At 50.5% G+C, this 25,822-nt stretch overlaps 2 protein-coding genes across 2 annotated transcripts in view; one reads left to right on the top strand and one right to left on the bottom strand.

Moving 5' to 3' along the window:
• Positions 1 to 901: 901 nt before the first annotated feature.
• LOC120381758 (zinc finger protein 420-like) overlaps positions 902 to 25,822 on the bottom strand; it is a gene marked incomplete at both ends in the record, with an annotated part of 237,354 nt that continues 212,433 nt past the window's right edge. Inside the window, one exon of the mRNA XM_039499869.1 lies at positions 902 to 1,410. Coding sequence (XP_039355803.1) covers positions 902 to 1,410 — 509 coding nt within the window. The remainder of the gene's footprint in view (positions 1,411 to 25,822) is intronic.
• Positions 23,811 to 25,822, top strand: part of LOC120381386 (zinc finger protein 850-like) — a gene marked incomplete at both ends in the record, with an annotated part of 78,702 nt that continues 76,690 nt past the window's right edge. The window contains one exon of the mRNA XM_039499580.1: positions 23,811 to 24,443. Coding sequence (XP_039355514.1) covers positions 23,811 to 24,443 — 633 coding nt within the window. The remainder of the gene's footprint in view (positions 24,444 to 25,822) is intronic.

Here is a 25,822-nt window from a genome sequence, read left to right as displayed (position 1 = left end):
CAAAGACGTGTACAAGCACCATTCCCAAGCATGGACAGCCAAGAACATGACCCCACCAGACACGTTGGGAAGCGAAGGAATACGAAGGGGTGAACTGTGCATGGCTCAGGCACAAGGTAACAGTTCTGGGGTGATGGGGAAGGAGGGAATGTCTGAGTCGCCCCATCTCCTTCCAGGGTCACAGAGCCTAAAATGACCCTTATTTCCCTGACACTGCTCCAGCTCTTCTTCATATTTAAATATATTTTAAATGAGAAAAAAGTCAACAAAATAACTGCTGTTCTGCACAATCCAGGGTAATGTGAGAACAACTGGGAATGAGGAAATCTGTCCTCAAAGAGGAACTTGACGTCTCTAACAATAACTTTGCACTGGCAGGAGGAGTACAAATGTGAATCTCCAGGTTTGTTTAGACAAGGAAATGTGATGGTGGTTAGGTCAGATCAGGAGGAAATGTGCTAGATAACCCCACTGACTATCCATAGCCCATGTCTTTACTGCAAGAATAGCTGTCTTATTACATCAGGAAAGTGAACTCAAGCTAGCTAACTCCATGGCAACCACAGTGAGGAGACCCAGGTAGATTTTATCTCAACGTAGCTGGTTGAAGACACCCCCCCATCTCCCCCACCTGGGGTGATGACATTCCTAGTAGAAAAGACACCCACTCCCATGACTCGCAGGACAATGGAGTTGATACAAAGGACCACAGGATCCACCCCAAAGACGGGCGAGCTTCAAAAGTGGGCAACTCATGTGTGGGAGCTGAGGGACTACAATGTGCAAAAGATGCAAACAGCCTTAACACTCACTACCTGGGAACTGTCAAAAGAATTAAAGAAAAAATCTCCTGACAGCTCTAGAGAAGGTTTTTATGAAGTTTATCTCCTTTACGGATTCTCTGATGTTTAGAAAGGCCTGAGCTATGAGTGAAGCTTTTCCCGCACTCACTGCATTCATAGGGTTTCTCTCCTGTGTGGACTCTCTGGTGAGAGATAAGAGAGAAGAGGTGAGTGAAACTTTTCTCGCACTCACTGCATTCATAGGGTCTCTGTCCTGTGTGGATCCTCTGATGCATAGTAAGGTTTGAGCTCCGAGAGAAGCTTTTTCCACACTCGCAACATTCATGGGGTCTCTCTCCTGTGTGGACTCTCTGGTGAGAGATAAGGGAGGAGAAGTGACTGAAACTTTTCCCGCACTCACGGCATTCATAAGGTCTCTCTCCTGTGTGGACCCTCTGATGCCTAGTAAGGTTTGAGCTTCGGGTGAAGTTTTTCCCGCACTCACAGCATTCGTAGGGTCGCTCTTCTGTGTGGATTCTCTGATGAGAGTTAAGGGTATATCTCTGAGTGAAGCTTTTCCCGCACTCACGGCATTCATAGTCTCTCGCTTTTCTGTGAGGATTTTCTCCTGGGACGTAGTTTCCTTGAGGTCCCTGTGAGTTCCCTGACAATCAATGGGTTCATCCACTCTCTCCTCTGAGTGGTTTCCCTGCTCTCTCTCTGGTCTGGGGTAATTTTCACCAGCTTTTCCCTGCTCACAGGGGCTGGACACACTCCCTTTGGCTCTTCGCAGTAATTCCCCATGCGCTTCGGCGAGCTCAGCATCTTCCTGGTGAGGATTCTGCTCCTCGCTCTCCCTCACCACCCCATCACCTGCTAGAAGAGAGGAGAAATCTCAGAATTGGGGATGGAAAGGCAGAGAACAAACCCAAGTAAGTGCTGGAGAGACAGAAAATAAAAATCAGGGACTGAACTCCCCCAAACTCTTCCCCACAGGGGACAGTGGAGGATCAATTCTGCTCCCACCCAGGACCGGCCTTTAGGGGCCGTGCAGGTGCCCCACCCAAGGGGTGCCGGCGCAGGGTTTGGATTCCCACCAGGTACACGCATATTCGTTCACCCAAAGGTGGCGTGTCAGGTGTCTGTCGAGGAACTAGTTAGGTAGGTCTTAGGTAGCTCTTAAAAGCTTTGCCAGTCCAGCTCTATTGTTTAAGGCTGTGAAAAAGTGCACACACACATGCGCACACACGCACACCATCCAACATGGCTCTGCTGGCCAAAGCTCAATTACAGATACAGCTATAGCGGCAAAAGCATCCATTTTTTAAAACAGGAAACTAAATGCTCATAAGCTACATTAATGCAGAGTTAAGGTTGCCCAGTGCTGTCTCCTGCCTTGCACCATATGGACGGTGAGTAAACTTAAACCTCTGCAGACCAGGAAAAGTTAATGTAAACTTTCCCCCAACCCTTAACCCTGTAGCTAGCCAGAACCAGTGAGAATGGTTCTGTGTGGGCCGTGCAAAGGTTAACCAACTGCCAAAGGGACTCAGGTATTCAGCTCAATGCAGCAGTAACGGGATGAATTCTATGGTCTGTGGTATAAAGGACGTCAGAGTAGACGACCTAATAGTCACATCTGGCCTTAAAATCTATGAACCTATAATTGACCCGAGGAAAGACTAAGACTAAGACATTGTCTGTGCTGTGCTCACAGGTGTGAATCTCAGCACCTATCCGCATGCCTCCAGCTGTGTGCACTGGGCCAGCTGTAGCTGTGTGCACTGGGCCAGCTGTAGCTGTGTGCACTGGGCCAGCTGTAGCTGTGACTGGCTGATGGAGGGATTGGTTGCAGCAGCTGGGCAGAGCTGTGCCTGTGCTATGCAGAGAGGTGCATGTGAAACTTGGGGGGCAATTCTGCCTCATTTCCGTGCTGAGTGTTGTAGGCTTGGTCAGCAAAGGTGCCCAAGGGTGTGTTCTTGCCATGGGGGTTGTCAGCACCCTGGTGGCATATGTTCGAGTGATCTGTGGGGCTTAGTGAGGGGTAAGTGAAGGCAGTGACTCAAAAGGAAAACTCAGGTTGAGGGCAAGGGGGTAGTAACACTGTGCAAGTCTCAGCTGGCCTGTGTGCAGGAGGTTCAGTACTGGAGAGCAGGCCAGGGGGAGGAAGCTTCTGTTTGCTATGATTGAGTTGAACCCGAATATTATCTTAGCAAAGAGAAGAACATGTTAGACATTCTGCTGTACTGCTCTGTTCCCAGAGCGCTCTGTAACAGGGGAGGGGAGAGGGCTAGTGTGGGTGTCTCTGGCATGTCGGGGTGATGATGAAACAGGGCAGAGCAGAGGTGGCATTAGGGGAGTGGCATGAACCTTAACTCTGCATTTCCCATTCCAAGAGCCGAGGGGACAGGAACCCTTACCCAGCGAGGTCACGTTCTCACAGTTCTCCTGCATGACTTCCCTGTAGAGGGCTCTCTGAGTGGGGTCCAGCAGAGCCCCCTCTTCCCTGGTGAAATACACAGCCACCTCCTCGAAGGTCACCGGCCCCTGAAAGAGCAAGAATCCAACACTCAGTACCTGCTGCCCCACTCACAGCCCCACTATTCAGGGAGGAAAGGAGCCAATCAAATGGAAGCTCTGAGAGAGTCAGCAGAGTCCTATCCCCACACTGCTGAGAGCAGCCAGGAGACATCTGGGTGAGGGGATGAAGTGAGAGCCCCTTGTCTCTCCCAGCAGATCCACCACAGACCTACTAGCCAGAGGCTGTTACAGGCGATGGAGCCCCCAGTAGGGTCCAGGCACAGCCCCATGGCAGGGAACCCGAACACCCTCCCCACTGCCAGCAGTTGGATGTGAGGGGCTGGGTGCCCCCTTTCCATGTCACACCAGCCCCTGGCTAGCAGGCTGAGGGTTCAGCACTGGAAATCTGGTCAGTTTTCCCAGCCCTGCCCAGGGAGTTGCTTTGTCTGTTTCCTGTTTCACAAATTAGGGAATTTTCTCCCCCAACACCCAAGTGTTTGTTCCGAGGATCTAGGCCCATGTTAACAAGTCCCAGCAGGTTTGTCACACTGTGTCCCCACTCCCTATCCTCACCCAGGGTATTCCCTGCCCCCCTCCAGCCCTAACCCCCCAGAAGATGCCACCTCTTCAGTATTTCCTGCCCCTCCCCCTCCAGCAGGAACCCACCAGCAACCCCCCAGTAACCCCTACCTGAGCTGGCTCCACTACAGCCATTTCTCCTGTCCCATGGGAGGCTGGGACGAGCTGGAGCGAGAGGTGGGTGTCATTCTGCAGCCTGGCAGGGCGAGAAGGGCAGTTGTGGAGGTTTCAGAACAGGCTTCAGTTCATTTCACATCACGATTCCCCCAGGCCCTTTCCCTGCAGACAGAGATTGTAGATTCTGCCAGGCTGGGAACATGCTCAGTCCCCACAGTGCAGCACAGACCTGGCCCCCGGCCCCTCCTGTCCCCCTTGTGCTCCCCCCAGCAGCAGGAACCAACCAAGACATTGTGAAGCCCTCCCAGCAACAGGGTGTGAACCAAACCCTGGACCAGACCAGACCCAAAGGAGCCCCCTTGGGGGGGGGTCCCCCTGCCCCTGCCCCCAGGGCAGCGCACTCCTGCCGCAGGGGGAACAGGGAGAGTCCGGGGCTGGTTCTTCCTCTCTCTGCCCCTCACCTCGGTCACAGGGCAGTGACCCTGGGCAGGGAGGCTGCAGTGAGTGTGCGGGGGATCAGAGATCTGGGAACCTGCCCCCCCCTCTAATTTCCCCTCCCCCCCTCTCCCGTCCCCTCCCCCGCTTCCCTAGCACCCTGCCCCGGGCTGGGAGCCGGGGTCACCGCCCCGTTCCCGGGGGCTCCCCCCGCGGCTGCCCCGCTCCGCCCGTGCGGGGAAGGGGGCACCGGGCGGGGGGACCCGCTTCACCCCCCGGTACCGGGCACAGCAGAGCCGGGGGGGGGGGCGGCTCAGACTCGCTGCGGAAGGATCCTCCCGGCCTCAGCGCGGCAGCAGCTCCGGGCCCCCGGGGCAGCGATGGGGGCACCGCGCAGAGCCGGGACCTGCCCCGCCCCCCGGGCTCCGTCACCGGGAGCCTCAGCAGAGCCCGGGGCGGGGCCCAGCTGGAGAAACCCCCCCCCCGGGGAGCAGCAGCGGCTCAGCCCGGGCCCGGCTCACGCGGAGGCGGCAGCAGCAGCAGCTTTGTTCTCCCGCCCCCAGCGGGGCTCGCACGGAGCATGCGCAGTAACAGCTGCTGGAACCCTCCCTTCCCTGGGCTGGAGAGGGCGGAAGCGGCCCCGGGGCAGGCTGGGAGATGTAGTTCCTGACTCTCCCCGGAGCGGAAGTGATGTCAGCTGGGAGCCGGAGCCGGGCTGTGAAGGAGTGTTGGGCGCTGGGGCTCTGCCTGGCTCGCGCGGGGCCGTTGGAGCCTCTCCCGGGCCGGAGAAGGGTTGGTGCCGGTGGAGCTCTGGGCATGCGCAGATCGCGGCGGGAGAGCCCTTCATTAACCCTGGGGTCCCTGCGTGGGGCCGGGCGGAGCTGGGAGGGTGAGACCGGGCTGGGGCGGGCGGGAAATGTCGGTGCAGCCCGGACATGGCCGGGGGGTGGGGGCAGGTGACCTCCGAGGAGCGGGGAGAGAAAGGGGGGGGCTGAGATCCCCTCGGATTTACCGCGGCCCCTCCCGTGGGGACCCCCTCCTCCCCGTCCTGCCCCCTTTCTCCCTAGAGAGCCACGAGCAGCGCCCAGGGTGACCCCCCTCCCCAAACCCCTGAGAAGTTCCCTGTCCCCCCCCCCCCCGATTGTGCCCCATTTTCTCTCCCCTTCGCTAGTGGCCAGTTCAGGTCTCAGGTTTGGGGGTTTCCCCCATTTCCACCTGCAGGGATTTGTCCTTGTGCGGGTGGGAAATGGTTCCCCCGAGGGATTCCTGAGCTGGGCAGAGGGTGAATGGGCAGAGGCTGGGGGGGCCCTGAGACAGGGACACCTCTGGGCTGGGCTGGGGGGGGGTCACTCTCTGCTGGCAACGGGGCCTGGGAAGGGCCAGGAAGGGGAGGGAGGAGCAAGTGTCCCCCATGGAGACGGCCCAGCCCCAGGTTTCCCCTCCCAGCTACTCCCCTCCCCCACCTGCCCAACCCAGCAGCCCCCCCTCAACCCACCAACTGCTAGTCCAGGGGTAGCCAACCTATGGCGGCACATGAGCTGATTTTCAGTGGCACTCACACTGCCTGGTCCTGGCCACCGGTCCGAGGGAGGCTCTGCATTTTAATTTAATTTTAAATGAAGTTTCTTAAACATTTAAAAAACCTTATTTACTTTACATGCAACAGTAATTTAGTTCTATATTATAGACTTACAGAAAGAGACAGTCTAAAAACATTAAAATGTATTTCTGGTATGCAAAACCTTAAATTAGAGTGAATAAATGAAGACTTGGCACAGCACTTCTGAAAGGTTGCTGACCCCTGTACTAGTCACATTCCCAGACCCCACTGCCAGCCCCTCCCCATAGCCAGTGACCTCACTCCAGCCCCACTCCTCTCCCTTGTGAAAGCCACATCACCCAGGGATCCCTGCCGGCCACGTGAATTTGAGGCAAGAAGAATCCATCCCATTCTGTTGTTGATTTAATATTGCTGTATAATCCCCTCAAATTTCCCCTCTTTCCTCTTGAGTGGTTGAATGGTGACATAAAATCTCCCCACATGATGCTTGTCCCTTATATTGGCACGTATTTAGTTTGTGCCCCATTTTCTCCTCCGTTCTGAAACACTGATATCTAATGCTCAAAAATCTTCCCACTTTTCTCTCCAGGTGTGTGACTGAGATCAGGGCTCTTATCGTACTGAGCGTGGCCCTGTGCTGCAGAGACCCCAACTGAGACCTGGGCCCTGTTCTGCCAGGCGCTGAAGAGACCCCAGGTGAGATCAGACCCCACTGTTGTGCCAGGTAAAACTGAGACCTGGACCGAGATCCTGGCCCCCCTTGTCGCAGGCAGCGCACGACTGACCCAAACCGCTGTGTCCATTGTGCTGGGCACTACAGAGACCTCAACTGAGATCTGTGTCCCCGTTGGGTCTGGCACAAAGATCACACCCCACCACTGTACTGGGCACTGCACAGACCCTGACAGAGATCCTGCCCCCACAATTTGCCAGATGCTGCAGGGAACCTGAACAAAATCCGGGATCCTGTAATGCCGGGAGTTGCAGAGTCCCCGACTGAGGTCAGGCCCCTGTTGCGCAGGGCTCTGCCCAGACACTGACCAAGATCAGGGTCCCCATTGTGACAGGTGCTGAACAGACACCAAGGGTATCTCTACCCTGCCACTAAAACCCCCCCAGCTGGCCCATGCCAGGTGACTCAGGCTCACGGGCTCAGGCGAAGGGGCTGTTGAATTGCAGTGTAGATGTCTGGGCTCGGGCTGGGGCCAGGCTGTAGGACCCTGCGAGGTGGGAGGGTGCCAGACCTTGGGCTGCAGCCCCAGCTGGAACATGGACACCACAATTAAACAGCCCCACAGCCTGAGCCGTGTGAGCCCAAGTCAGCGGGCACGGGCCAGCCGCCGGTGTCTGACTGCAGTGTGGACATGCCCACAGGGACAGGCCTTGCCCCAAAAAGCTCAAAGGCTAAATAGGCCAATGGTGGGAGGCGACTCTCCATTTTACAGATGGGGAAACTGAAGCTCAGAGAGCTGAAGTAATTTACACAAGTTTGCATGGAGAATTTGGGGCAAAACTGGGAACTGACCCCAGATTGTTTGAATTCTTGCCTCTCCCCTTAACCTCAAGCCCAGCGTGTGTGTGCGCAGCGTTGTTTTGGTCAGTGTTTGCCTTGCATTGGCTTCCAAGGGAGACTGTGGAATTTCCTTCATTGGAGGTCTTTAAGACCAGGTTAGAGATACACCAGTCTGGGAATGTCTAGGGATACTTGGTCCTGACTCGTCACAGGAGGCTTGAGGAGACAACGTCTCAAGATCCCTTCCAGGCCTACACTGAAATAATTCTCTTTTGTGCTGTGTCCTGTTCTACGCTGAGCTGTTTTGCATGGGGCCATTTGGAACTGTGATCGCACCATGTTGTGTAGCAGTTTTATGGTTCATTGTTTTGCCTCAGCATGTTTGGTGCCTGTGTTGTGCTGGTTTGAGATGAGCTCTTTTTTTTTTTTTTCATTGTGTAATATTGTCCTAGGTGTGTTAGTTTGCATCGTGTTTTCTTTTCCTCTGTATTGTCATTTTATGCTGTGGCTTTTGTTGTTTCTTTTTTCCTTTTTTTTTCTGAGTTTCCTGACATCATGTTGTGGTGGGTTTTACTCTGGATGTTGTGTTTTATACGTATATATTTCATGGCATCCTAGACATGTAGGGCTAGATAGGACCTCAAGATGTCATCAAGTCGAGCTCTCTCTGCTGAGGCAGGACCAAGTATATGTAGATTATCTCCGACAGAGCTTTGTCCTACTTGTTCTTAAAAACTTCCAGGGAAAGAGACTCCCCAGCCCCCCTTGTAAGACTATTCCAGAGCTGACCTGCCTTAGCTCTGGGGACACCCACACAGACTGTAGTGGTGAGCAGCTCTGCAGAGAGAGGAGACCCCAGTGAGTGGCAGCTGGGTAAAGAGACTGAAGTTGGGAGGAGAAACATTGACGTGTCCAAGGTCACCCAGGCTGTCCGTGACTGAGCTACAAATAGGTTCTAGTGCCACCGTACTGCTGTCTCTGAAGGTCTCTGCCACCCTGTTGTTTTAGGCACTGGTGCAAACCCTTAGTGTAGACAGAAGTTACACTAGTGCACTCTGATTGGCACTGGTGCACCATGTCCCAGTTTGAAGGTTGGAGGTGGGGGCGGGGGGCAGTGACCTCACAGAGGCCTGGGACTGGCTGAACAGTGCAGCTGGGAAGGGAGGGGCAGCAGTGAGTGCTGGAGGTATGAGCCAGGAGCACAGCCCCACAGGACTGGACACTGACTTCTCCTGACCCAGGGGACACACCCAGAGGCGTTGCCAGCAAAATGCAGCTGATTTTCGGTTCACCGGCCAGTATGCGGGCGCACTTAGACGCCCTGGTGGGCGCTGTGGCATCCGCAGGCACCACGTTGGGGACCCCTGTTCTAAGCTGTCAACCCTCTGTGCCTGAGGCCGCGGGTCACTTTCTTCCTCTCTCGGGGCACCAGGTGAAACAGCACAAGAGTCGACTGTCAGCAAACAAGGGTAAATAAAGGAATGAAAGAAAAGAAGTGGGGGGGGCTTTGGACAGATCCCAACAGGATATGGGGCCCTGGGAGACTCTCAGTCCCCTTCAGAGTTCACTGGGTCTCCAGCATTGCCTTTGAGGGTGCTGCTCCCACGCCCTCCCCTCCCCCTTTACTGCCACCACAAAGCCTGTCACCGTCACTTCCTGAGGGGTGACCCCAGAGGGTGTGTTTTGTTATCCCTCCCCGAACCGGACCCCTTGTGCACCCTCCGTCACTCACCTCTGAGGAGACAAGGTGGATCGTGGGGCGCGGGTGCTGCTGTGCTGGAGATGGGTGGCAGCCTGGACCCTCCTAGAAGGTTGCCGGGATGCTGACGTGCCCTGGAGGACAACGGGGGTTTGGTGGAGACCACAGACCCTTTGGCCCACACTGTGTCCCTGTGAAGCCTGCTCTGCAGTGCTGCCAATTGCTGCTGGTGGCGTTGTGCCCGTTAGTCTCTGTAGCACTGTCCCCAGTGACTGGGGAGCACGAGCACTGGCCTCAGGCAGACTGGTGAGAAGCAGGGAACAAACCCAAATTGGGTGTGAGGTCTGTATGGAGATTTCACCAACCAAGTATCCAGTGTAAACGCTTCAGGCTCTGTAACAGCATTAACATGGAACCACAGACAGTCCCCTTGGGTGATCCCATATATCTCACCACGCAGGTGAGCTCACCTTTGTGACAGATGGTCCCTGGCACTGGGCGTTCTCAACCTTTTTCTTTTGGGGGCCCCCCTCCCCCCAACACGCTATAAAAACTCCACGGCCCACGTGGGCCACAGTAACCAGAGCTGGCGTTAGGGGGGATGCCACAGGGGCCCCCACAAAGCTCCATCGCTCAGGCCAGGGGTCTCAAACACCCGGGCTGCATGCGGCCTGCGGGGCTCTTGGGTGTGGCTGCCAAGCTCCCCTCTGCCTCCCCGCGGGATGGCCCCCGTGGCGCTGCGAGCCCCGTGCCGCTGTCTGGAGCAGCTGGCAGCTCGCCCCTCCCAGCCGGGGGAGGGGGAAAGAGGCAGAGGGCTCCTGCATTGCCTCCTTCCAGGCACCGCCCCCCACAGCTCCCATTGGCCGGGAACAGGGAACCGGCCAATGGGAGCATCATGAGGTCATGTTTTCTAGACCTTTAATCATTTTTGTTGCTCTTCTCTGGACTTTCTCCAATTTGTCCACATCTTTCCTCATATGTGGCACCCACAAATGGACACAGTACTCCAGTTGTGGCCTAATCCGCACAGAGTGGAGTAGAAGAATTACTGCTTGTGTCTTGCTTACAGTACTCCCTCAAATACATCCCAGAATGATGTTTGCCTTTTGCACTGTTGACTTATACTGAGTTTGTGATCCGCTGTGGCCCCCAGCTCCCTTTCCGCAGTGCTCCTTCCTGGGCAGGAATTTCCCATTTTGTACATGTGCACCTGATTGTTCCTTCCTAAATGAAGCACTTTGCATTTGTCCTAATTGAATTTCATCCTATTTACTTCAGGCCTTTTCTCCAGATCATTTTGAATTTTAATCATAGAATATCAGGGTTGGAAGGGACCATAGGAGGTATCTAGTCCAATCCCCTGTTCAAAGCAGGACAAATCCCCAGACAGATTTTTTCCCCAAATCCCTAAATGGCCCCCTCAAGGATTGAACTCACAGCCTTGGGTTTAGCAGGCTGATGTTCAAACCACTGAGCTCTCCCTCCCTGCCTATCCTCTAAAGCACTTGCAACCCCTCCCAGCTTGGTATTGTCTGCAAACTTGATAAGTGTAACAGAGAGACTCTGCTGTCTCGGAGGGTTTCACCCTGGTGGGAGAGCACTAGGCCTGTACTGGGATAAGGTCACTCTGTGCTTCACAGTGTGGCAGAACCTAGAGTGTCCATTAACAGGGAACAATGCTGGGGGGAATCAGCATATGGAATGGACAAAAGCCCCCTCTGCATTCTCTCACATTGCCCTTCTCGTCCTGGCAGGCTACAGAATAACGTCCACGTTTCGCTCCAGATCATTTCATCCTCCCAAAGGGAAGGAAATGGCTGCAATGGAGCTGGCTCAGGTAAGGGATTCTCAGGGAGCTGGTGGTGGGTTCTGCTTGGAGGGAGAGGAGCAGTAAATGCATAGGAGGGTAGGAGCGGCTGGAGGTGGTGGGAGGCAGGAAATATCTTGGGTGGAGAAAGGGAGGGGACAGGATGTGACAAACCTGCTGAGACTTGTGTACTCTAGGGTGTGATGCGTTGTCACCCCGGGGTGCACTGTGGGGGGCTTCTGGGAACCGCTGTGCCCTCTAACCCTCAAGCTGGGCTGGCCCTTCTCGCACTGCTTTGCTGGGGATTCAGCCAGCCTCTCCAGGGCCTGTTATCACCCAACACGACAGCAGGTGGCGCCATACACCCAACTAAGCTACCTGAGTGCTTTACCTGGGCCACTCAAGGACAGATAGAGACAACAGCCAGTTTCCCAGCTCCCCAACCTTGCACACTTGCTGTAGTATAAATTCAGAATTATCCCATCTTATAGTGCACAGGGATCTCTGTAATGTCAGCTCATGAATATAGTTCCCTTCCCCTCGATATGGGAAAGATGTGCACAACAAGCCTGTGATAACCAAGCTCAGCTTTTCCCCAAACACTTCACTCAAAATGCACTGATTAAGATAAAGCATAAAACAAGTTTATTAATGGCAGAAAGGTAGATCTGAAGTAATTATTGTTAGAACAAAAAAGGATCCAGAGGCGGATATGAATACAGGCTTCTTTATTGTGCTACTTGTTCCCTTGACCCAACTATCGAGTAAGCACTGGATTAGTTACATCACATGCCTTTTATCTAAGTTTGTATGTAAACACCTACATCCGTTACAACACCCCAAAACCCCTTATTAAGTAGTTGAAACACTCATACAATAAGTATACCCACCCTGTCCACTGTCACAGTATCATAGAGGTGTTTTTACCTTGAAAATACCGTTCTTTGCAATAATGTGTTGCCACAGATTTCCCTAAACAGCAGTTCTCGGGGAGGGAGGAAGGGGCCATAAGCCAGGGCTTGTTTATGTAGCTGGGAAAGGAAGGGAGGGGGAGATAACATTTCTTTTACTTTCTTTCACACAAAGGACATTCATTCCAGCAACTACATTTCTCATGCAGCTGCATCAATGTCAGTTCTTACAAGCAACAGAGAGAGGAAAATTATGGCAACTTATTTGTTCAGCAAAGAATTCCTGCCTGCTTATGCCTTTGTCCCCAATGCATGTCAGCACATTAGCAGCTTCCCAGCTGTTTTACTGAACCCTAACGTATCCCAACAACTCTAAGTGATAGCAAACAGATCAAAGCAGATTACTTAGCAGATAACCAAAAGCTCAAACTAAGCCTAACATACTAGATGGATAGAATTTGAATTAGCAATTTCTCACCCTGACTGATGATACAAGCAGTTCCCCTAGTTTCCATACACAAGCTAGAAATCCCTTTACCCTGTGACCAGCAGTTCCCCCAGTTCAGTCTTTGTTCCTCAGGTGTTTCCAGGAGTTCGCTTGTGTGGGGAATGAGGCCAAGAGATGATGTCACACGCTACCTTATGTAGCTTTTCCATATGGCGGGAACCATTTGTTCCAAACTAAGTTCCCAGTCCAGTTTGTGGGAAAATACAGGTACCAAAATGGAGTTTGTTGTCATGTGGTCTAGTCACATGTCCTAGCGTGTCCTGCTGAGTCATAGTAGCCATGACTCATAGGCTGGCTGAAACAATCACTGGAAGGCTAAGCTCTTCCACGGTCCATTGTCTTTGTTGATGAGCCATCAGCTCTGTCTGGCTTCTTCGTTGTTGTACCTGAAAGGCTCGTTGTGGGTGTTACCCAGAGTAAGCACATTTGAAATACAGCTACACAGTCAATATCCATAACTTCAAATACAAACATGATCCATGCACACAAATAGGATAATCATATTCAGCACATGACGCATCTTGCACAAAATGCATCATAATTATGTCCTAATCATATTATAACCATACCACTATGATGAATATGGGGGTGTAGTGTCAGATAGGGCCTAATTTCAAGGGATTTGGGAATGGAACTTCTCCTCTTTGTGGAACTGGAAATAACCCTCCAGCCAGGGCTGGGAAAATTTCTCAGACTCCCAGTGCTGGAGCCTGAATCTACTGCCACTTCATTAGTTACCACCACCCGCAATCTTTGTGGTACTGCAAACTTCATCCGTGATGATTTTATATTCTGTTCTAGGTCATTGATAAGAATGTTAAATAGCACACGGGCAAAAAGCAATCCTTGTGGGAACCCGCTAGAAATAAATCCACTTGACCATGGTTCCCCATTTACAATCCCAGTTTTTAATCTATTTAATGTATGCTGTGTTTATTTTGTATCATTCTAGTTTTTTGTCAAAATATTGTGCTGAATCAAGTCATATGCCTTACAGAAGTCTAGACATATTACATCAATAATATTAGCTGCAACCAAACTTTTGATCTCATCTAATAAGGATATCCAGTTAGTTTGATAGGATCTATTTTCTCTAAACCTTTGTTAATAGATACTAATTATATTACCTTCCTTTAATTCTTTATTAACAAAATCCAGTATCGACAGCTCCGTTATTTTGCTCAGTATTGATATCAGACTGACACTCTTGTAATTAGCTGGATCATCTCTTTTACACTTTTTAGTATTGGCACAGCATTAGCTTAATTCCAGTCTTCTGGAATTTCCGCAGTGTTCCAAGTCCTAATTACAATCAACATTAATAGTCCACCACTCTCCTCCACCAGGTCTTTAAAAACTCTTGGATACAAGTTATCCGGACCTGCTGATTTAAACATGTCTAACTGTAATAGCTGCTGTTTAATGTCCTTGTGAGTTCTTGTTGGAATGGAAAGAGTGTCATCGTCAACATCTTATGATGCGAGTACAGCATCTGTTTTTCTCCAAATCCAGGAGAGAACACTTATTGAACACTTTTACCTCTTCTGCATTATTTTTGATAATTCTGCCATTTCCGTCTAGTAACTTATCACTACCATTGTTAGGATTAATATACTTTTCAAACCTTCCTTCTTATTTTCATTGATTGGTCATTGATTTCCCTTACCAATTTTCTACAATTCTGACCTTCTAACTCAGGGGTGAGCAACCTTTCAGAAGTCTTCATTTATTCACTCTAATTTAAGGTTTTGAGTGCGCCAGTAATACATTTTAACATTTGTAGAAGATCTTTCTCTGTCTATAATATATAACTAAACTATTGTTGTATGTAAAGTAAATAAGGCTTTTAAAATGTTTAAGAAACTTCATTTAAAATTAAATTAAAATGCAGAGCCCCCCGGACTGGTGGCCAGGACCCTGGCATTGTGAGTGCCACTGAAAATCAGCTTGTGTGCTGCCTTCAGCACCCGTGCCATAGGTTGCCTACCCCTGTGTGACGTTATTGATATAAACTGGGACCATATAGAACATGGTTTGCAACCAAGGTCCTGTAGTGGCACCAAATCTTAGGTAAAGGGGGTCATCTAAGGTGTCTAAGACCAGGTTATGGGTTGCTGGTTATGATTATGCTGTCTGTATGTATGTATCATTTTGTAGTTGAAGTTATAAGTATTAGCTTGATACTGTCTGTATTTTGTATTTGTGCTCTGCTTCTGGGTGACATCCCAGACAAGTTGGTGTTAGCTCTGCGTAGCCTGCTTGATGGCCCATTAAGGACCATCAGCTACACAATTGACCCATGGAGAGAAGGCAGACATGCCTTGTAACTCAGCAAAGTGCAGGGACTTGTCCATGTGACTCCAGACTCCATTTTGCTGTAATTTTCCACAGTAAGGACAAAGAGGTTCTTACACCTGGAAAAGCCTGTATAAGGCTGATGCCTCATCTCCATCTGGTCTTCAATCCTGCTTCTTACCTCTGGAGGGACTTTGCTACAAGCTGAAGTTCTGCACAAAGGACTAATGACCCATCCCAGCTGGGGATGTTCTCCAGAGACTTGATTTGACCCTCCAGTTTATGCCATCACTGCTACAAGCCTGAACTAAGAACTTTGCCATTACTCTATGTAATTGATTCCATCTAACCAATTCTAGCTCTCATCTCTACCTTTTTCCCTTTATGAATAAACCTTTAGATTTTAGATTCTAAAGGATTGGCAACAGCATGATTTGTGGGTAAGATCTGATGTGACCTGGGTCTGGGGCTTGATTCTTTGGGATCGAGAGAACCTTTTTCTTTTACTGGGGTGCTGGGTTTTTATAACCATTCATCCCCAGGACGAGTGGCACTGGTGGGGATACTGGGAGACTGGAGTGTTTAAGGAAATTGCTTGTGTGACTTGTGGTTAGCCAGTGGGGTGAAACCGAAGTCCTTCTTGTCTGGCTCCACACCTGGCTGCAGCGCTGGCTGTACACCTGGTCTGCTTGTGGTGTAGCGAATGCAGCGCTGGTGATCCAGCGCTGCTCATCAGGTGTGGACACACACCAGCGCTTTAATTGGCCTCCAGGGAATAAGGAGATGTCCCAGAATTCCTGTTCAGCCACTCTGCTCATCAGTTTGCACTCCACTGCTCTGGCCTCAGGTGACCCGCCCCTTTAAGTGCCCTGGGAATTTTAAAAATCCCCTTCCTGTTTGCTGCAGCCAGGTGTGGAGTGCAATCAGTTAATCTTTGCAGGTGACCATGCCTCCACGTGGCAAACGAGCCCCAGCATGGAGCAATGGCGAGTTGCTGGACCTCATTAGTGTTTGGGGGCAGGAAGCTGTGCAGTCCCAGCTGCGCTCCAGCCGTAGGAATTATGATACCTTTGGGCAGGTATCAAGATCCATGCTGGGTAGGGGCCATGAGCGGGATGCGCTGCAATGCAGGGTTAAAGTGAAGGAGCTGCGGAGTGCCTATTACAAAGCCCGTGAGGTAAACCGACGCTCGGGTGCTGCCCCCACGACCTGCCGTTTTTACGGGGAGATGGATGTGATACTTGGGGGTGACCCCACTGCCAATCCGAGGACCACGATGGACACTTCTGATCAGGGTGGGGGACAGGAGCAGCAGCAGGAGGAGGAGGAGGAGGAAACAGCGAGTGAAGCTACTGGGATGGGGGAAGACACCCCAGAGTCCCAGGAGGCATGCAGCCAGGAGCTCTTCTCAAGCCAGGAGGAAGGTAGCCAATCCCAGCAGCCAGCAGTTGCTGAAGGACAATCAGAGGAGCGGGTTACCGGTAAGCTGCTTTTATTTTCAGGGTGGAAATGTTTCTGGAGAGGAGGTGGGGTTTGGGCTGCATGCAGGCATGCCTAGATGTGGAATAGCCCATTGATGTGGTCTATCACTTCGCGGTAATCGGCTGCAGTAATCTCCTGAAAAGTTTCAGCCAGAGCATGGGCAATGTGCCTGTGCAGGTTTATAGGGAGAGCCACTGTGGTCTTTGTCCCAGTCAGGCTAACGCGTCCGCGCCACTCTGCCATGAGGGGTGGGGGGACCATTGCTGCACACAGGCAAGCTGCGTAGGGGCCAGGGCGGAATCCGCATTGCTGTAGAAGACACTCCCTTGCTTCCCTGGTGATCCGTAGCAGCGAGACATCTTCCAGGAGTAACTGCTGTGGAAAATGTTGGGAGACTCTTTAATGCAGATCCCCCCTGTAGCTGTTTGCTGTCCCCAACGCACAGAAACCCCTGCACAGCCCTGAAGCAATCTCAGTACCCCTTACTCACCATTTCGTGGGTCCTGTTCTGCTGTGTGCTATTATTTGTTATGGGAAAAGTATGCTAAAGTGAAGACTGTAAACTCCTTCAGTGTGTGGGAATTACTGTCTGGATGAGATAATGAACAATGCTACCCTGTTAACTGTTGCCATTTTTGCCTTCCAAAAGTGACCTTTACTGCTGGACTGCCTAGCTCCAGCACTGCTCAGAGACTGCAAAATCTAAGGAAAAAGCCGCGCAAAACCAAAGAAGACATGCTGAAAGCAGTTATTGATCACTCTGCTAGAGAGAGTAGGACTCTGCAGGACTGGAGAGAAAGGGAAAGCAGGATCCGCCAGAGGGAAAGCAGGATCCGCCAGAGAAACGCAGTGGCCTAGAGGAAGAGCACAGAGCAGCTGCTAAGCATCCTGTCGCGCCAAGCAGACTCTATGGAATCACTCGTAGTCATGCAAGCAGAGCACTACCGTGCTACTCCCCCGCCCCCCCGTCCCAAAGCTTTTCCCCTTGTGCCCCAATGTCAGCTCAAACCCCTTCCCCAGCATCCAGGTTCTTACCACCACCAGCTGCCTCCAACACCTGTACGTTCACCAACCAGCCCTGAGAACTACAACCATTACCCTCTGTACTCAACCCCCATCACCATGCAGTATATGCACCCTGAAGTGCAGCAGTCATTGCACAGCACTCCAGACAGGACATATGCAAACTTGTGAATGTACAGTACACCAACCCACCACCCTGTCCTCTTATGTTCCTGAAATGTTGTGTGTCTGTCTGTCAAGGAAGTTTGTTTCTTTTCAATAAAAGAATTCTTGGTTTGAAAACAGTCTTTATTATTGCAGATAGTGGAAAGATACCTTAGCCCAGTAAAGAAACAGGCACTGCAAATCATTTTAGGGAATAATAGAATCCTACCACTGTAACCACTGCACTTCACTCCCATGCAAGGCAACAAACATTACTGTTGGCTTTCAGCCTCAAATTCTTCCCTCAAGGCATCCCTAATCCTTGTAGCCCTGTGCTGGGCCTCTCTATTAGCCCTGCTCTCTGGCTGTGCATATTCAGCCTCCAGGACTTGAACCTCGGTGGTCCATGCCTGACTGAATGTTTCACCCTTCCCTTCACAAATATTATGGAGGGTACAGCACACGGATATAACCGCAGGGATGCTGCTTTCCCCCAAGTCTAGCTTCCCATACAGGGACCTCCATCTAGCTTTTAAACGCCCAAAAGCACACTACACAGTCATTCGGCACCGGCTCAGCCTGTAGTTGAACCGGTCCTTGCTCCTGTCAAGTTTCCCTGTATAGGGTTTCATGAGCCAAGGCAGTAACGGGTAAGCAGGGTCTCCAAGGATCACAATAGGCATTTCGACGTCCCCTACTGTGATCTTCCTGTCTGGGGAAAAAAGTCCCTGCCTGCATCTTCCTGAACAGGCCACTGTTCCGAAAGATGCGTACATCATGCACCTTTCCAGGCCAGCCTGTGTAAATGTCAATGAAACGCCCATGGTGATCCACAAGCGCCTGGAGAACCATAGAGAAATACCCCTTCCGATTAACATACTCGGATGCTAGGTGGGGGGGTGCCAGAATAGGAATATGCGTCCTATCTATCGCCCCTCCACAGTTAGGGAAACCCATTTGTGCAAAGCCATCCACAATGTCCTGCACGTTCCCCAGAGTCACGGTTCTTCTTAGCAGAATGCGATTAATTGCACTGGAAACTTGCATCAACACGATTCCAGCGGTCGACTTTCCCACTCCAAACTGGTTCCCGACCAACCGGTAGCTGTCTGGAGTTGCCAGCTTCCAGATTGCAATAGCCACCCGCTTTTCCACCGTCAGGACAGCTCTCCATCTTGTGTCCTTGCGCCGCAGGGTGGGGGCGAGCTCAGCACACAGTCCCATGAAAGTGGCTTTTCTCATCCGAAAGTTCTGCAGCCACTGCTCGTCATCCCAGACTTCCATGACGATGTGATCCCACCACTCAGTGCTTGTTTCCTGAGCCCAAAAGCGGCGTTCAACTGTGCAGAGCATTTCCGTGAATGCCACAAGCAATGTAGTGTCACACGTGGCAGGCTACTCGATATCGTCGGACTCCTCACTGTCACTTTGGAGCTGAAGGAAGAGCTCAACTGCCAAATGACACTCATCAGCACAGTCCTCAGCAGCTCGGGCTCCATTTCCCACAGAAATTGTGATTAAAACACAGCAAGCGACTCACAAACGTGGCCGGAATAACTGTGACTGCTGGGATGTGAAGCGATGCACCACGGGGCGTTGGAACAGGAAGCAGAATGACCCGCACACTTCCTTCCCCTTCCCACAATACTCAGCGCCAAAATAGGACGAGGTGCTCTGTGGGATAGCTGCCCACAATGCACCTCTCAATACAGCGCTGGAAATGTTGTCAAGTGTGGCCACACTGCAGCACTGTTAGCTGCAAGTGTGGCCACACACCAGCGCTGTCCCTACACGGGTGCATGGCCAGCGCTGTAACTCCCAGCGCTGCAATTTTCATGTGTAGCCAAGGCCTTAGAGGTGGAAAAACCCCAGGCTTGGGCTGTGACTGCCCTATTTGAGCAATTGGTCCTGAATTGGCACTCTCAGTTGGGTCCTACCAGAACCGCCTCGTCACACCCTGTTCTAACTAATATTCTTTACTACTGACTTCCCTTTTCTTCCTTATATTTTATTTGGAGAGTGTTTCCTACCAGGGAGCCATTAGTAGGGTCCAGAGCCAGCCCCATCTCCTATATCAAACTCTGGCTAGTAGGTATGTGATAAACGTGACGCCCCTGCCTGCGTCTGTCATCTGGGAGACACAAAGTTTCTCTCTTTCTACCCTCTGATGCTGCCTGGCTGCTCTAAGCTAGGTGAGGTGGGACTCTGTTAACATGGGCCTCCCGGAGCTTCCATTTCCCTGATGCTGCTGTTCCGTGAATAGTGGGATTGTGAGTGGGGCAGCAGGTACTGAGTGTTGGACTCTTGCTCTTTCAGGGGCCGGTGACCTTCGAGGAGGTGGCTGTATATTTCACCAGGGAGGAATGGGCTCTGCTGGACCCTGTTCAGAGAGCCCTCTACAGGGATGTCATGCAGGAGAACTATGAGACGGTGACCTCGCTGGGTAAGGAGTCCTGTCCCCTGGGTTATTAGAACCTGTGGGGTCTCTGAAGAACCTGAGCAGTAATAACTTTATACCTTTATTCATCATACAAGTTTTGACAAGTTTCCTTGCCCCCCTTTTTTTGCCTTATCTCCCACCCACTAGTACCATTTTTGGACATGTGCCTTTTTGGTGCCGTCAGACATTTTAAAATTGCATTGAATGTATCCTTATTGGCTACATTCATAACTACATTAATCACTGTCGCTTTCATGCCTTTTCCTCATTTTAAGAGGAAAATATGCTGCCTGTAGAATTCTAAATTGAGTAAATAGGTGTGTGACTCATGCATGGCTTGTGTGACAGTCAGATGAGCTCTTTTAGGAGAGCGTGTAATGTTGCCGTTCAGGATCCCATGGCTGAAGGGATAAGCGAGCCGTGGGAGGGACGGAGACGGGGGGTAGTAGATATGCCAGGACATGGGGCGGGTGTGTGCAGGGTTAGAGCTAAGAAGCAGCAGGGAGGTAGGAGGCTGTGAGAGACGAGGTGAAAATACAAGAAGTTCTCAAGGTGCCGGGAGGTGGTGCTGGCTGAGAGTAATGGGAAGAAGGGGAGGGGAGTGTGGGGGAGGGGCACCCAGGAAGTGGGGTGGGTGCATCAGTGGGAGGGAGGAGAGGTTTGGGGATTTGGAGCTGTGGGGGATCCCAGACCTTTAACCCCAAATCCCTACCGAAGCCTTATTGCTTTAGAGCCTCCACTCCAGTTTTATTTCTGTTCAGTTTCACTTTATTATACATTTTTTTCCCCAAATATTATTATTTTAACTCTTGACCTCCCTCTCCCACTCATTACCCCCCTCCTCACATAACCTCCCCATCTCCTATGCACAGCGACCCCGGCCACCGATCCTGAGTCCTTGCTGCATCCTCCCTCCCAGAGCAGGGCCCCTACCCAGGCACAAATGGGCACTTCGTTGATGATGTCACAGGGTGGTATAGTCTGTACAATTTTTACACCTATAAGATTACATATTCCGAAGCCCTTCACACCAGTCGGGCTTATCTCTATACGCCGATACAGTCTGTTCCCCAGTGTTTCCTTCCCAGCTCTGATGCTGCAGAGCCTGGCCTGTGTCCCTGTTCCCGTTCTCCCCCTAACCAACATTCATGGGGCCTCATCTGGACGACTGTGTCCAGTTTTGGGCCCAACACTATAAGAAGGATGTGGAAAAATTGGAAAGCATCCAGCGGGGGGCAACAAAAATGGTTAGGGGACTGGAACACATGACTTCTGAGGAGAGGCTGAGGGAACTGGGATTGTTTAGTCTGCAGAAGAGAAGAATGAGGGGGGATTTGATAGCTGTTTTCAACTATCTGAAAGGGGGCTTCAAAGAGGATGGATCTAGGGGTAGGTCTTCACTACCCGCCGGATCGGCGGGTAGCAATCGATTTCTCGGAGTTCGATATATCGCGTATCATCTAGACGCGATATATTGAACTCCGAACGCGCTCCTGTCGACTCCGGAACTCCACCACCGCGAACGGCGGTGGCGGAGTCGATGGGGGAGCCGCGGACGTCGATCCCACGGTGTGAGGATGGGTAAGTAATTCGAACTAAGGTATTCGACTTCAGCTACGCTATTCACGTAGCTGAAGTTGCGTACCTTAGATCGAACTCCTCCCCCTCCCCCCCCAGTGTAGACCAGGCCTAGACTGTTCTCAGTGGTAGCAGATGACAGAATAAAGAGTAATGATTTCAAGTTGCAATGGGGGAGGTTTAGGTTGGATATTAGGAAACACTATTTCACTAGGAGGGTGGTGAAGCCCTGGGATGAGTTCCCCACGGAGGTGGTGGAATCTCCTTCCTTAGAGGTTTTTAAGGTCAGGCTTGACAAAGCCTTGGCTGGGATGATTTAGTTGGGGATTGATCCTGCTTTGAGCAGGGGTGGGACTAGATACCTCCTGAGGTCCCTTCCTACCCTGATATTCTATTATTCCAATTTCCTTCCTCCCTCCTGTTTGACCCCATTTATAGAGTAATATTCTCAGCTATACCTTAACCAGTAATTGTGCTGAAATTTAACTAACCAATTCTAACATATTGTGACATAATTCTCTAACCCAGGCGTCAGCCACCTTTCAGAAGTGGTGTGCGGAGTCTTCATTTATTCACTCTAATTTAAGATTTCATATGCCAATAATACATTTTAATGTTTTTAGAAAGTCTCTTTCTGTAAGTCTATAATACATAATTGAACTATTGTATGTAAAGTCAGTAAGGTTTTTAAAATGTTTAAGAAGCTTAATTTAAAATTAATTAAAAATGCAGAGCCTTCTGGACCGGTGGCCAGGACCTGGGCAGTGTGAGTGCCACTGAAAATCAGCTCGTGTGCCGCCATAGGTTGCCTACTCCTGCTCTAACCAATTATAAACCACTACCCTAATTAACTTACACCTGGCAACATTAATTATACAGGAGAGAGAAACAATTAGAGAACCAGACCGATTAACAATGTAAAAGTGGTGGCCATAAAGATAAAGCAATACAGAAATGAGGGTTTCACAACCACAAGCATTGATAAGTGATTTCTTGCCAGACAGAATGCTATCAAATTAAGGTTTCTTTAACCATCTTAAGATCCAGACAGGACTGTCTTCCTAACAGCCCAATAGCACCTTATTTCAGTGTGACTGGTTTGGGATGTGAGGATGTGACCCTTCGCTTCCCAGCTTATGGCTGCCCCTGGTGCTTAGCCAAAGGCCTTAGCCTAAGAACAAGGCCTCAGACTATCCTAGTGAGAGAAGGCCCAGATACAGGCACACTGTGATTTTCATTCTTTGTTTTCATACTCCTGTAACTAGCTAAGTGATAAAAATACCCCTAAGTTCTTAAAGTCTAGGCTTTGCAGGCAGGCCTGAATATCTCTATTCTAACAGAGGGTTCTACCCCTTCCCCCATGCTGTGTCTGTCTTGTCTATTTAGACTGTAAATTCTTCAGAGCATGGGCCATCTACTATTCTGCATTTGTACTGCGCCTAGCACAACGGAGACACACTGTTAGTTGGTCCTTAGGCACTAAGGTAATGCGTATGATTAATAATAATAATAACTCTCCTGCCACTTGGAGCCAAGGAAGCTGGTCTTGGGATGTTACTGCTTAAAAATGATCTGAGCTTAAAACCATGGACTATTCTTTGTGACAAGTATCCCACAAATTCCACCGACCTCCCTTGTTTTCTTTGCCTGGCATAGGGTTTCTAAATTCCAAACCTGATGTGGTCTCACAGCTGGAACGAGGGGAAGAGCCGTGGGTCCTGGACCTCCAGGCCTCTGAGAAAGAAGTGCTTCCAAGAGCTGCCTGCACAGGTGAGCACTTGGTTAAAGCAAGTCAAAAACTGTCCATGAATACAGAAAACATTCAGGATGCCCTACAAAGACCTTGTGAGCTCTCCAAGTTCAGGATTGTTCCCTGCAGATGTGGAATAATTAGGCAGATGTCACTCATGGCTTCCCACCTATCCTGACTAACAACTGGCAGCAGATCCCTACCTGATCCCACTTTCCCCTGCATGTTCTGGTGAAATGCAGACCAAAACTGATCCCTTCCTCTCTCCTCTGGGGAAAATCAGCTCCTGATAGGTTTGATCTCTCCTGCACATATTTTGGTTTGTTCATCCCTTTTAAAATTCCTGTCTCTGAGATTTCCTTTCTCTCAGGCACAGGGAGTGACCTATGTCTGGATTCTCTCTGTCTCCCATCAGGTGATAGGATGGTGCGTGAGAATGAGGAGCAGAAACCCCAGCAGGAAGATGCTGAGCAAGGAGAACCACATGGGACGTTATCAGGAAGACCCAAAGGGAATGTTTCCAGGAGTTGTGCACTCCGAGAAACAGTAAAAGCCTCTGAGACTCAGCAGAGGCCAGAGGAGAACTTCAGTAGCCTCTCAGACGTTATTACACATGAGAGAATCAACTTGGAAGAGACAAACTACACATGCCACGAGTGCGGGGAAAGCTTCAGTCAGCGCTCACTCCTTATCAGACATGAGAGAATCCACACAGGAGAGACGCCCTACACATGCTCTGAGTGCGGGAAAAGCTTCAATCGGCGCTCACACCTTATCACACATCAGAGAATCCACACAGGGGAGACGCCCTACACGTGCGCTGAGTGCGGGAAACGCTTCCGTCAGCGCTCACACCTTATATCACATCAGAGAATCCACACAGGGGAGACACCCTACACGTGCGCTGAGTGCGGGAAAAGCTTCCGTCAGCGCTCACACCTTATCACACATCAGAGAATCCACACAAGGGAGACGCCCTACACGTGCGCTGAGTGGGGGGAAAGCTTCATTTGGCGCTCAAACCTCATCACACATCAGAGAATCCACACGGGGGAGACGCCCTACACGTGCGCTGAGTGCGGGAAAAGCTTCAGTCGGCGCTCAAGCCTTATCACACATCAGAGAATCCACACAGGGGAGACGCCCTACACGTGCACTGAGTGCAGGAAAAGCTTCAATTGGCGCTCAAACCTTATCACACATCAGCGAATCCACACAGGGGAGATGCCCTACACGTGCTCTGAGTGCGGGAAAAGCTTCAGTCAGCGCTCAAACTTTATCACACATCAGAGAATCCACACAGGAGAGATGCCTTACACATGCGCTGAGTGCGGGAAAAGCTTCAGTCAGCACTCAAACCTTATCACACATCAGAGAATCCACACATGAATCCACATGGGAAAAGTTTCACTGAGCACTCAGACTTTGTCAGACATCGTAGAATCCACAGTGGAGAGAGACCCTACACATGCTCTGCATTTGGGAAAAGCTTCAATCAGATGTCATTCCCTATTAGAGATCAGAAAATCCCAATCGGAGAGAACTGTAAGAAATGCCTTTATTAGGGCTTCCCAAAGATTTGTTTTTAAAAAAATCACATTTGCTAATTCCAATATAGTGATCTTTGCACCATCTTCACTGTGGTCTCTCAGCTCTGCCAGATGAGTTGCCTGCTTCTGCCTTTTGCAGCTCACCCTTCTTTGGGGTCAGTCCTGTGATCTTTTCTATCAGCTCCTTTCCTTTTGACTTGTAGGAGCGTGTGTCCCTCCAGACAGGAATTTCATCAGCTCCAGGTGGGGGAGAGAGGGTTGATGCCAACAAGCTACCCTGAGGCAAAAGTTACCTGTGCCTTACATCCACTAGGACTGTACATGGAATTGGGTGCTCAAGTTAGTGATTTTGGTGTAAAAAGACAATTATAGTTGTAGAGAAGAAGCAGCCCAGGGAGTGAACCTAACAGACAATGATCAAGTGATCTCTCTCCTGCCATCCATCTCCATCCTCTGACAAACAGAGGCTAGGGACACCATTCCTTACCCATCCTGGCTAATAGCCATTAATGGACTTAACCTCCATGAATTTATCCAGTTTTCTTTTAAACCCTGTTATAGTCCTAGCCTTCACAAGCTCTTCAGGCAAGGAGTTCCACAAGTTGACTGTGCGCTGTGTGAAGAAGAACTTCCTTTTATTTGTTTTAAACCAGCTGCCTATTAATTTCATTTGGTGGCCCTTAGTTCTTGTATTATGGGAGTAAGTAAATAACTTTTCCTTATCTACTTTCTCCACATCACTCATGATTTTATATACCTCTATCATATTCCCTCTTAGTCTCCTCTTTTCCAAGCTGAAAAGCCCTAGCCTCTTTAATCTCTCCTCATATGGGACCCGTTATAAACCCCTAATCATTTTAATTGCCCTTCTCTGAACCTTTTCTAATGCCAGTATATCTTTTTTGAGATGAGGAGACCACATCTGTACATAGAATTCAAGATGTGGGCATACCATGGAGTTATATAAGGGTAATAATATAGTCAGTCTTATTCTCTATTCCCTTTTAATAATTCCTAACATCCTGTTTGCTTTTTTGACCGCCTCTGCACACTGCGTGGACATCTTCAGAGAACTATCCACGATGACTCCAAAATCTTTTTCCTGATTTGTTGTAGCTATATTAGTCC

This window comes from Mauremys reevesii, linkage group 14 (genome assembly GCF_016161935.1).
Source record: "Mauremys reevesii isolate NIE-2019 linkage group 14, ASM1616193v1, whole genome shotgun sequence".
Taxonomy (NCBI): Eukaryota; Metazoa; Chordata; order Testudines; family Geoemydidae; genus Mauremys; species Mauremys reevesii.
Note: the sequence above shows the minus strand (reverse complement) of the source record. Positions and strands in the feature narration are given on the sequence as shown.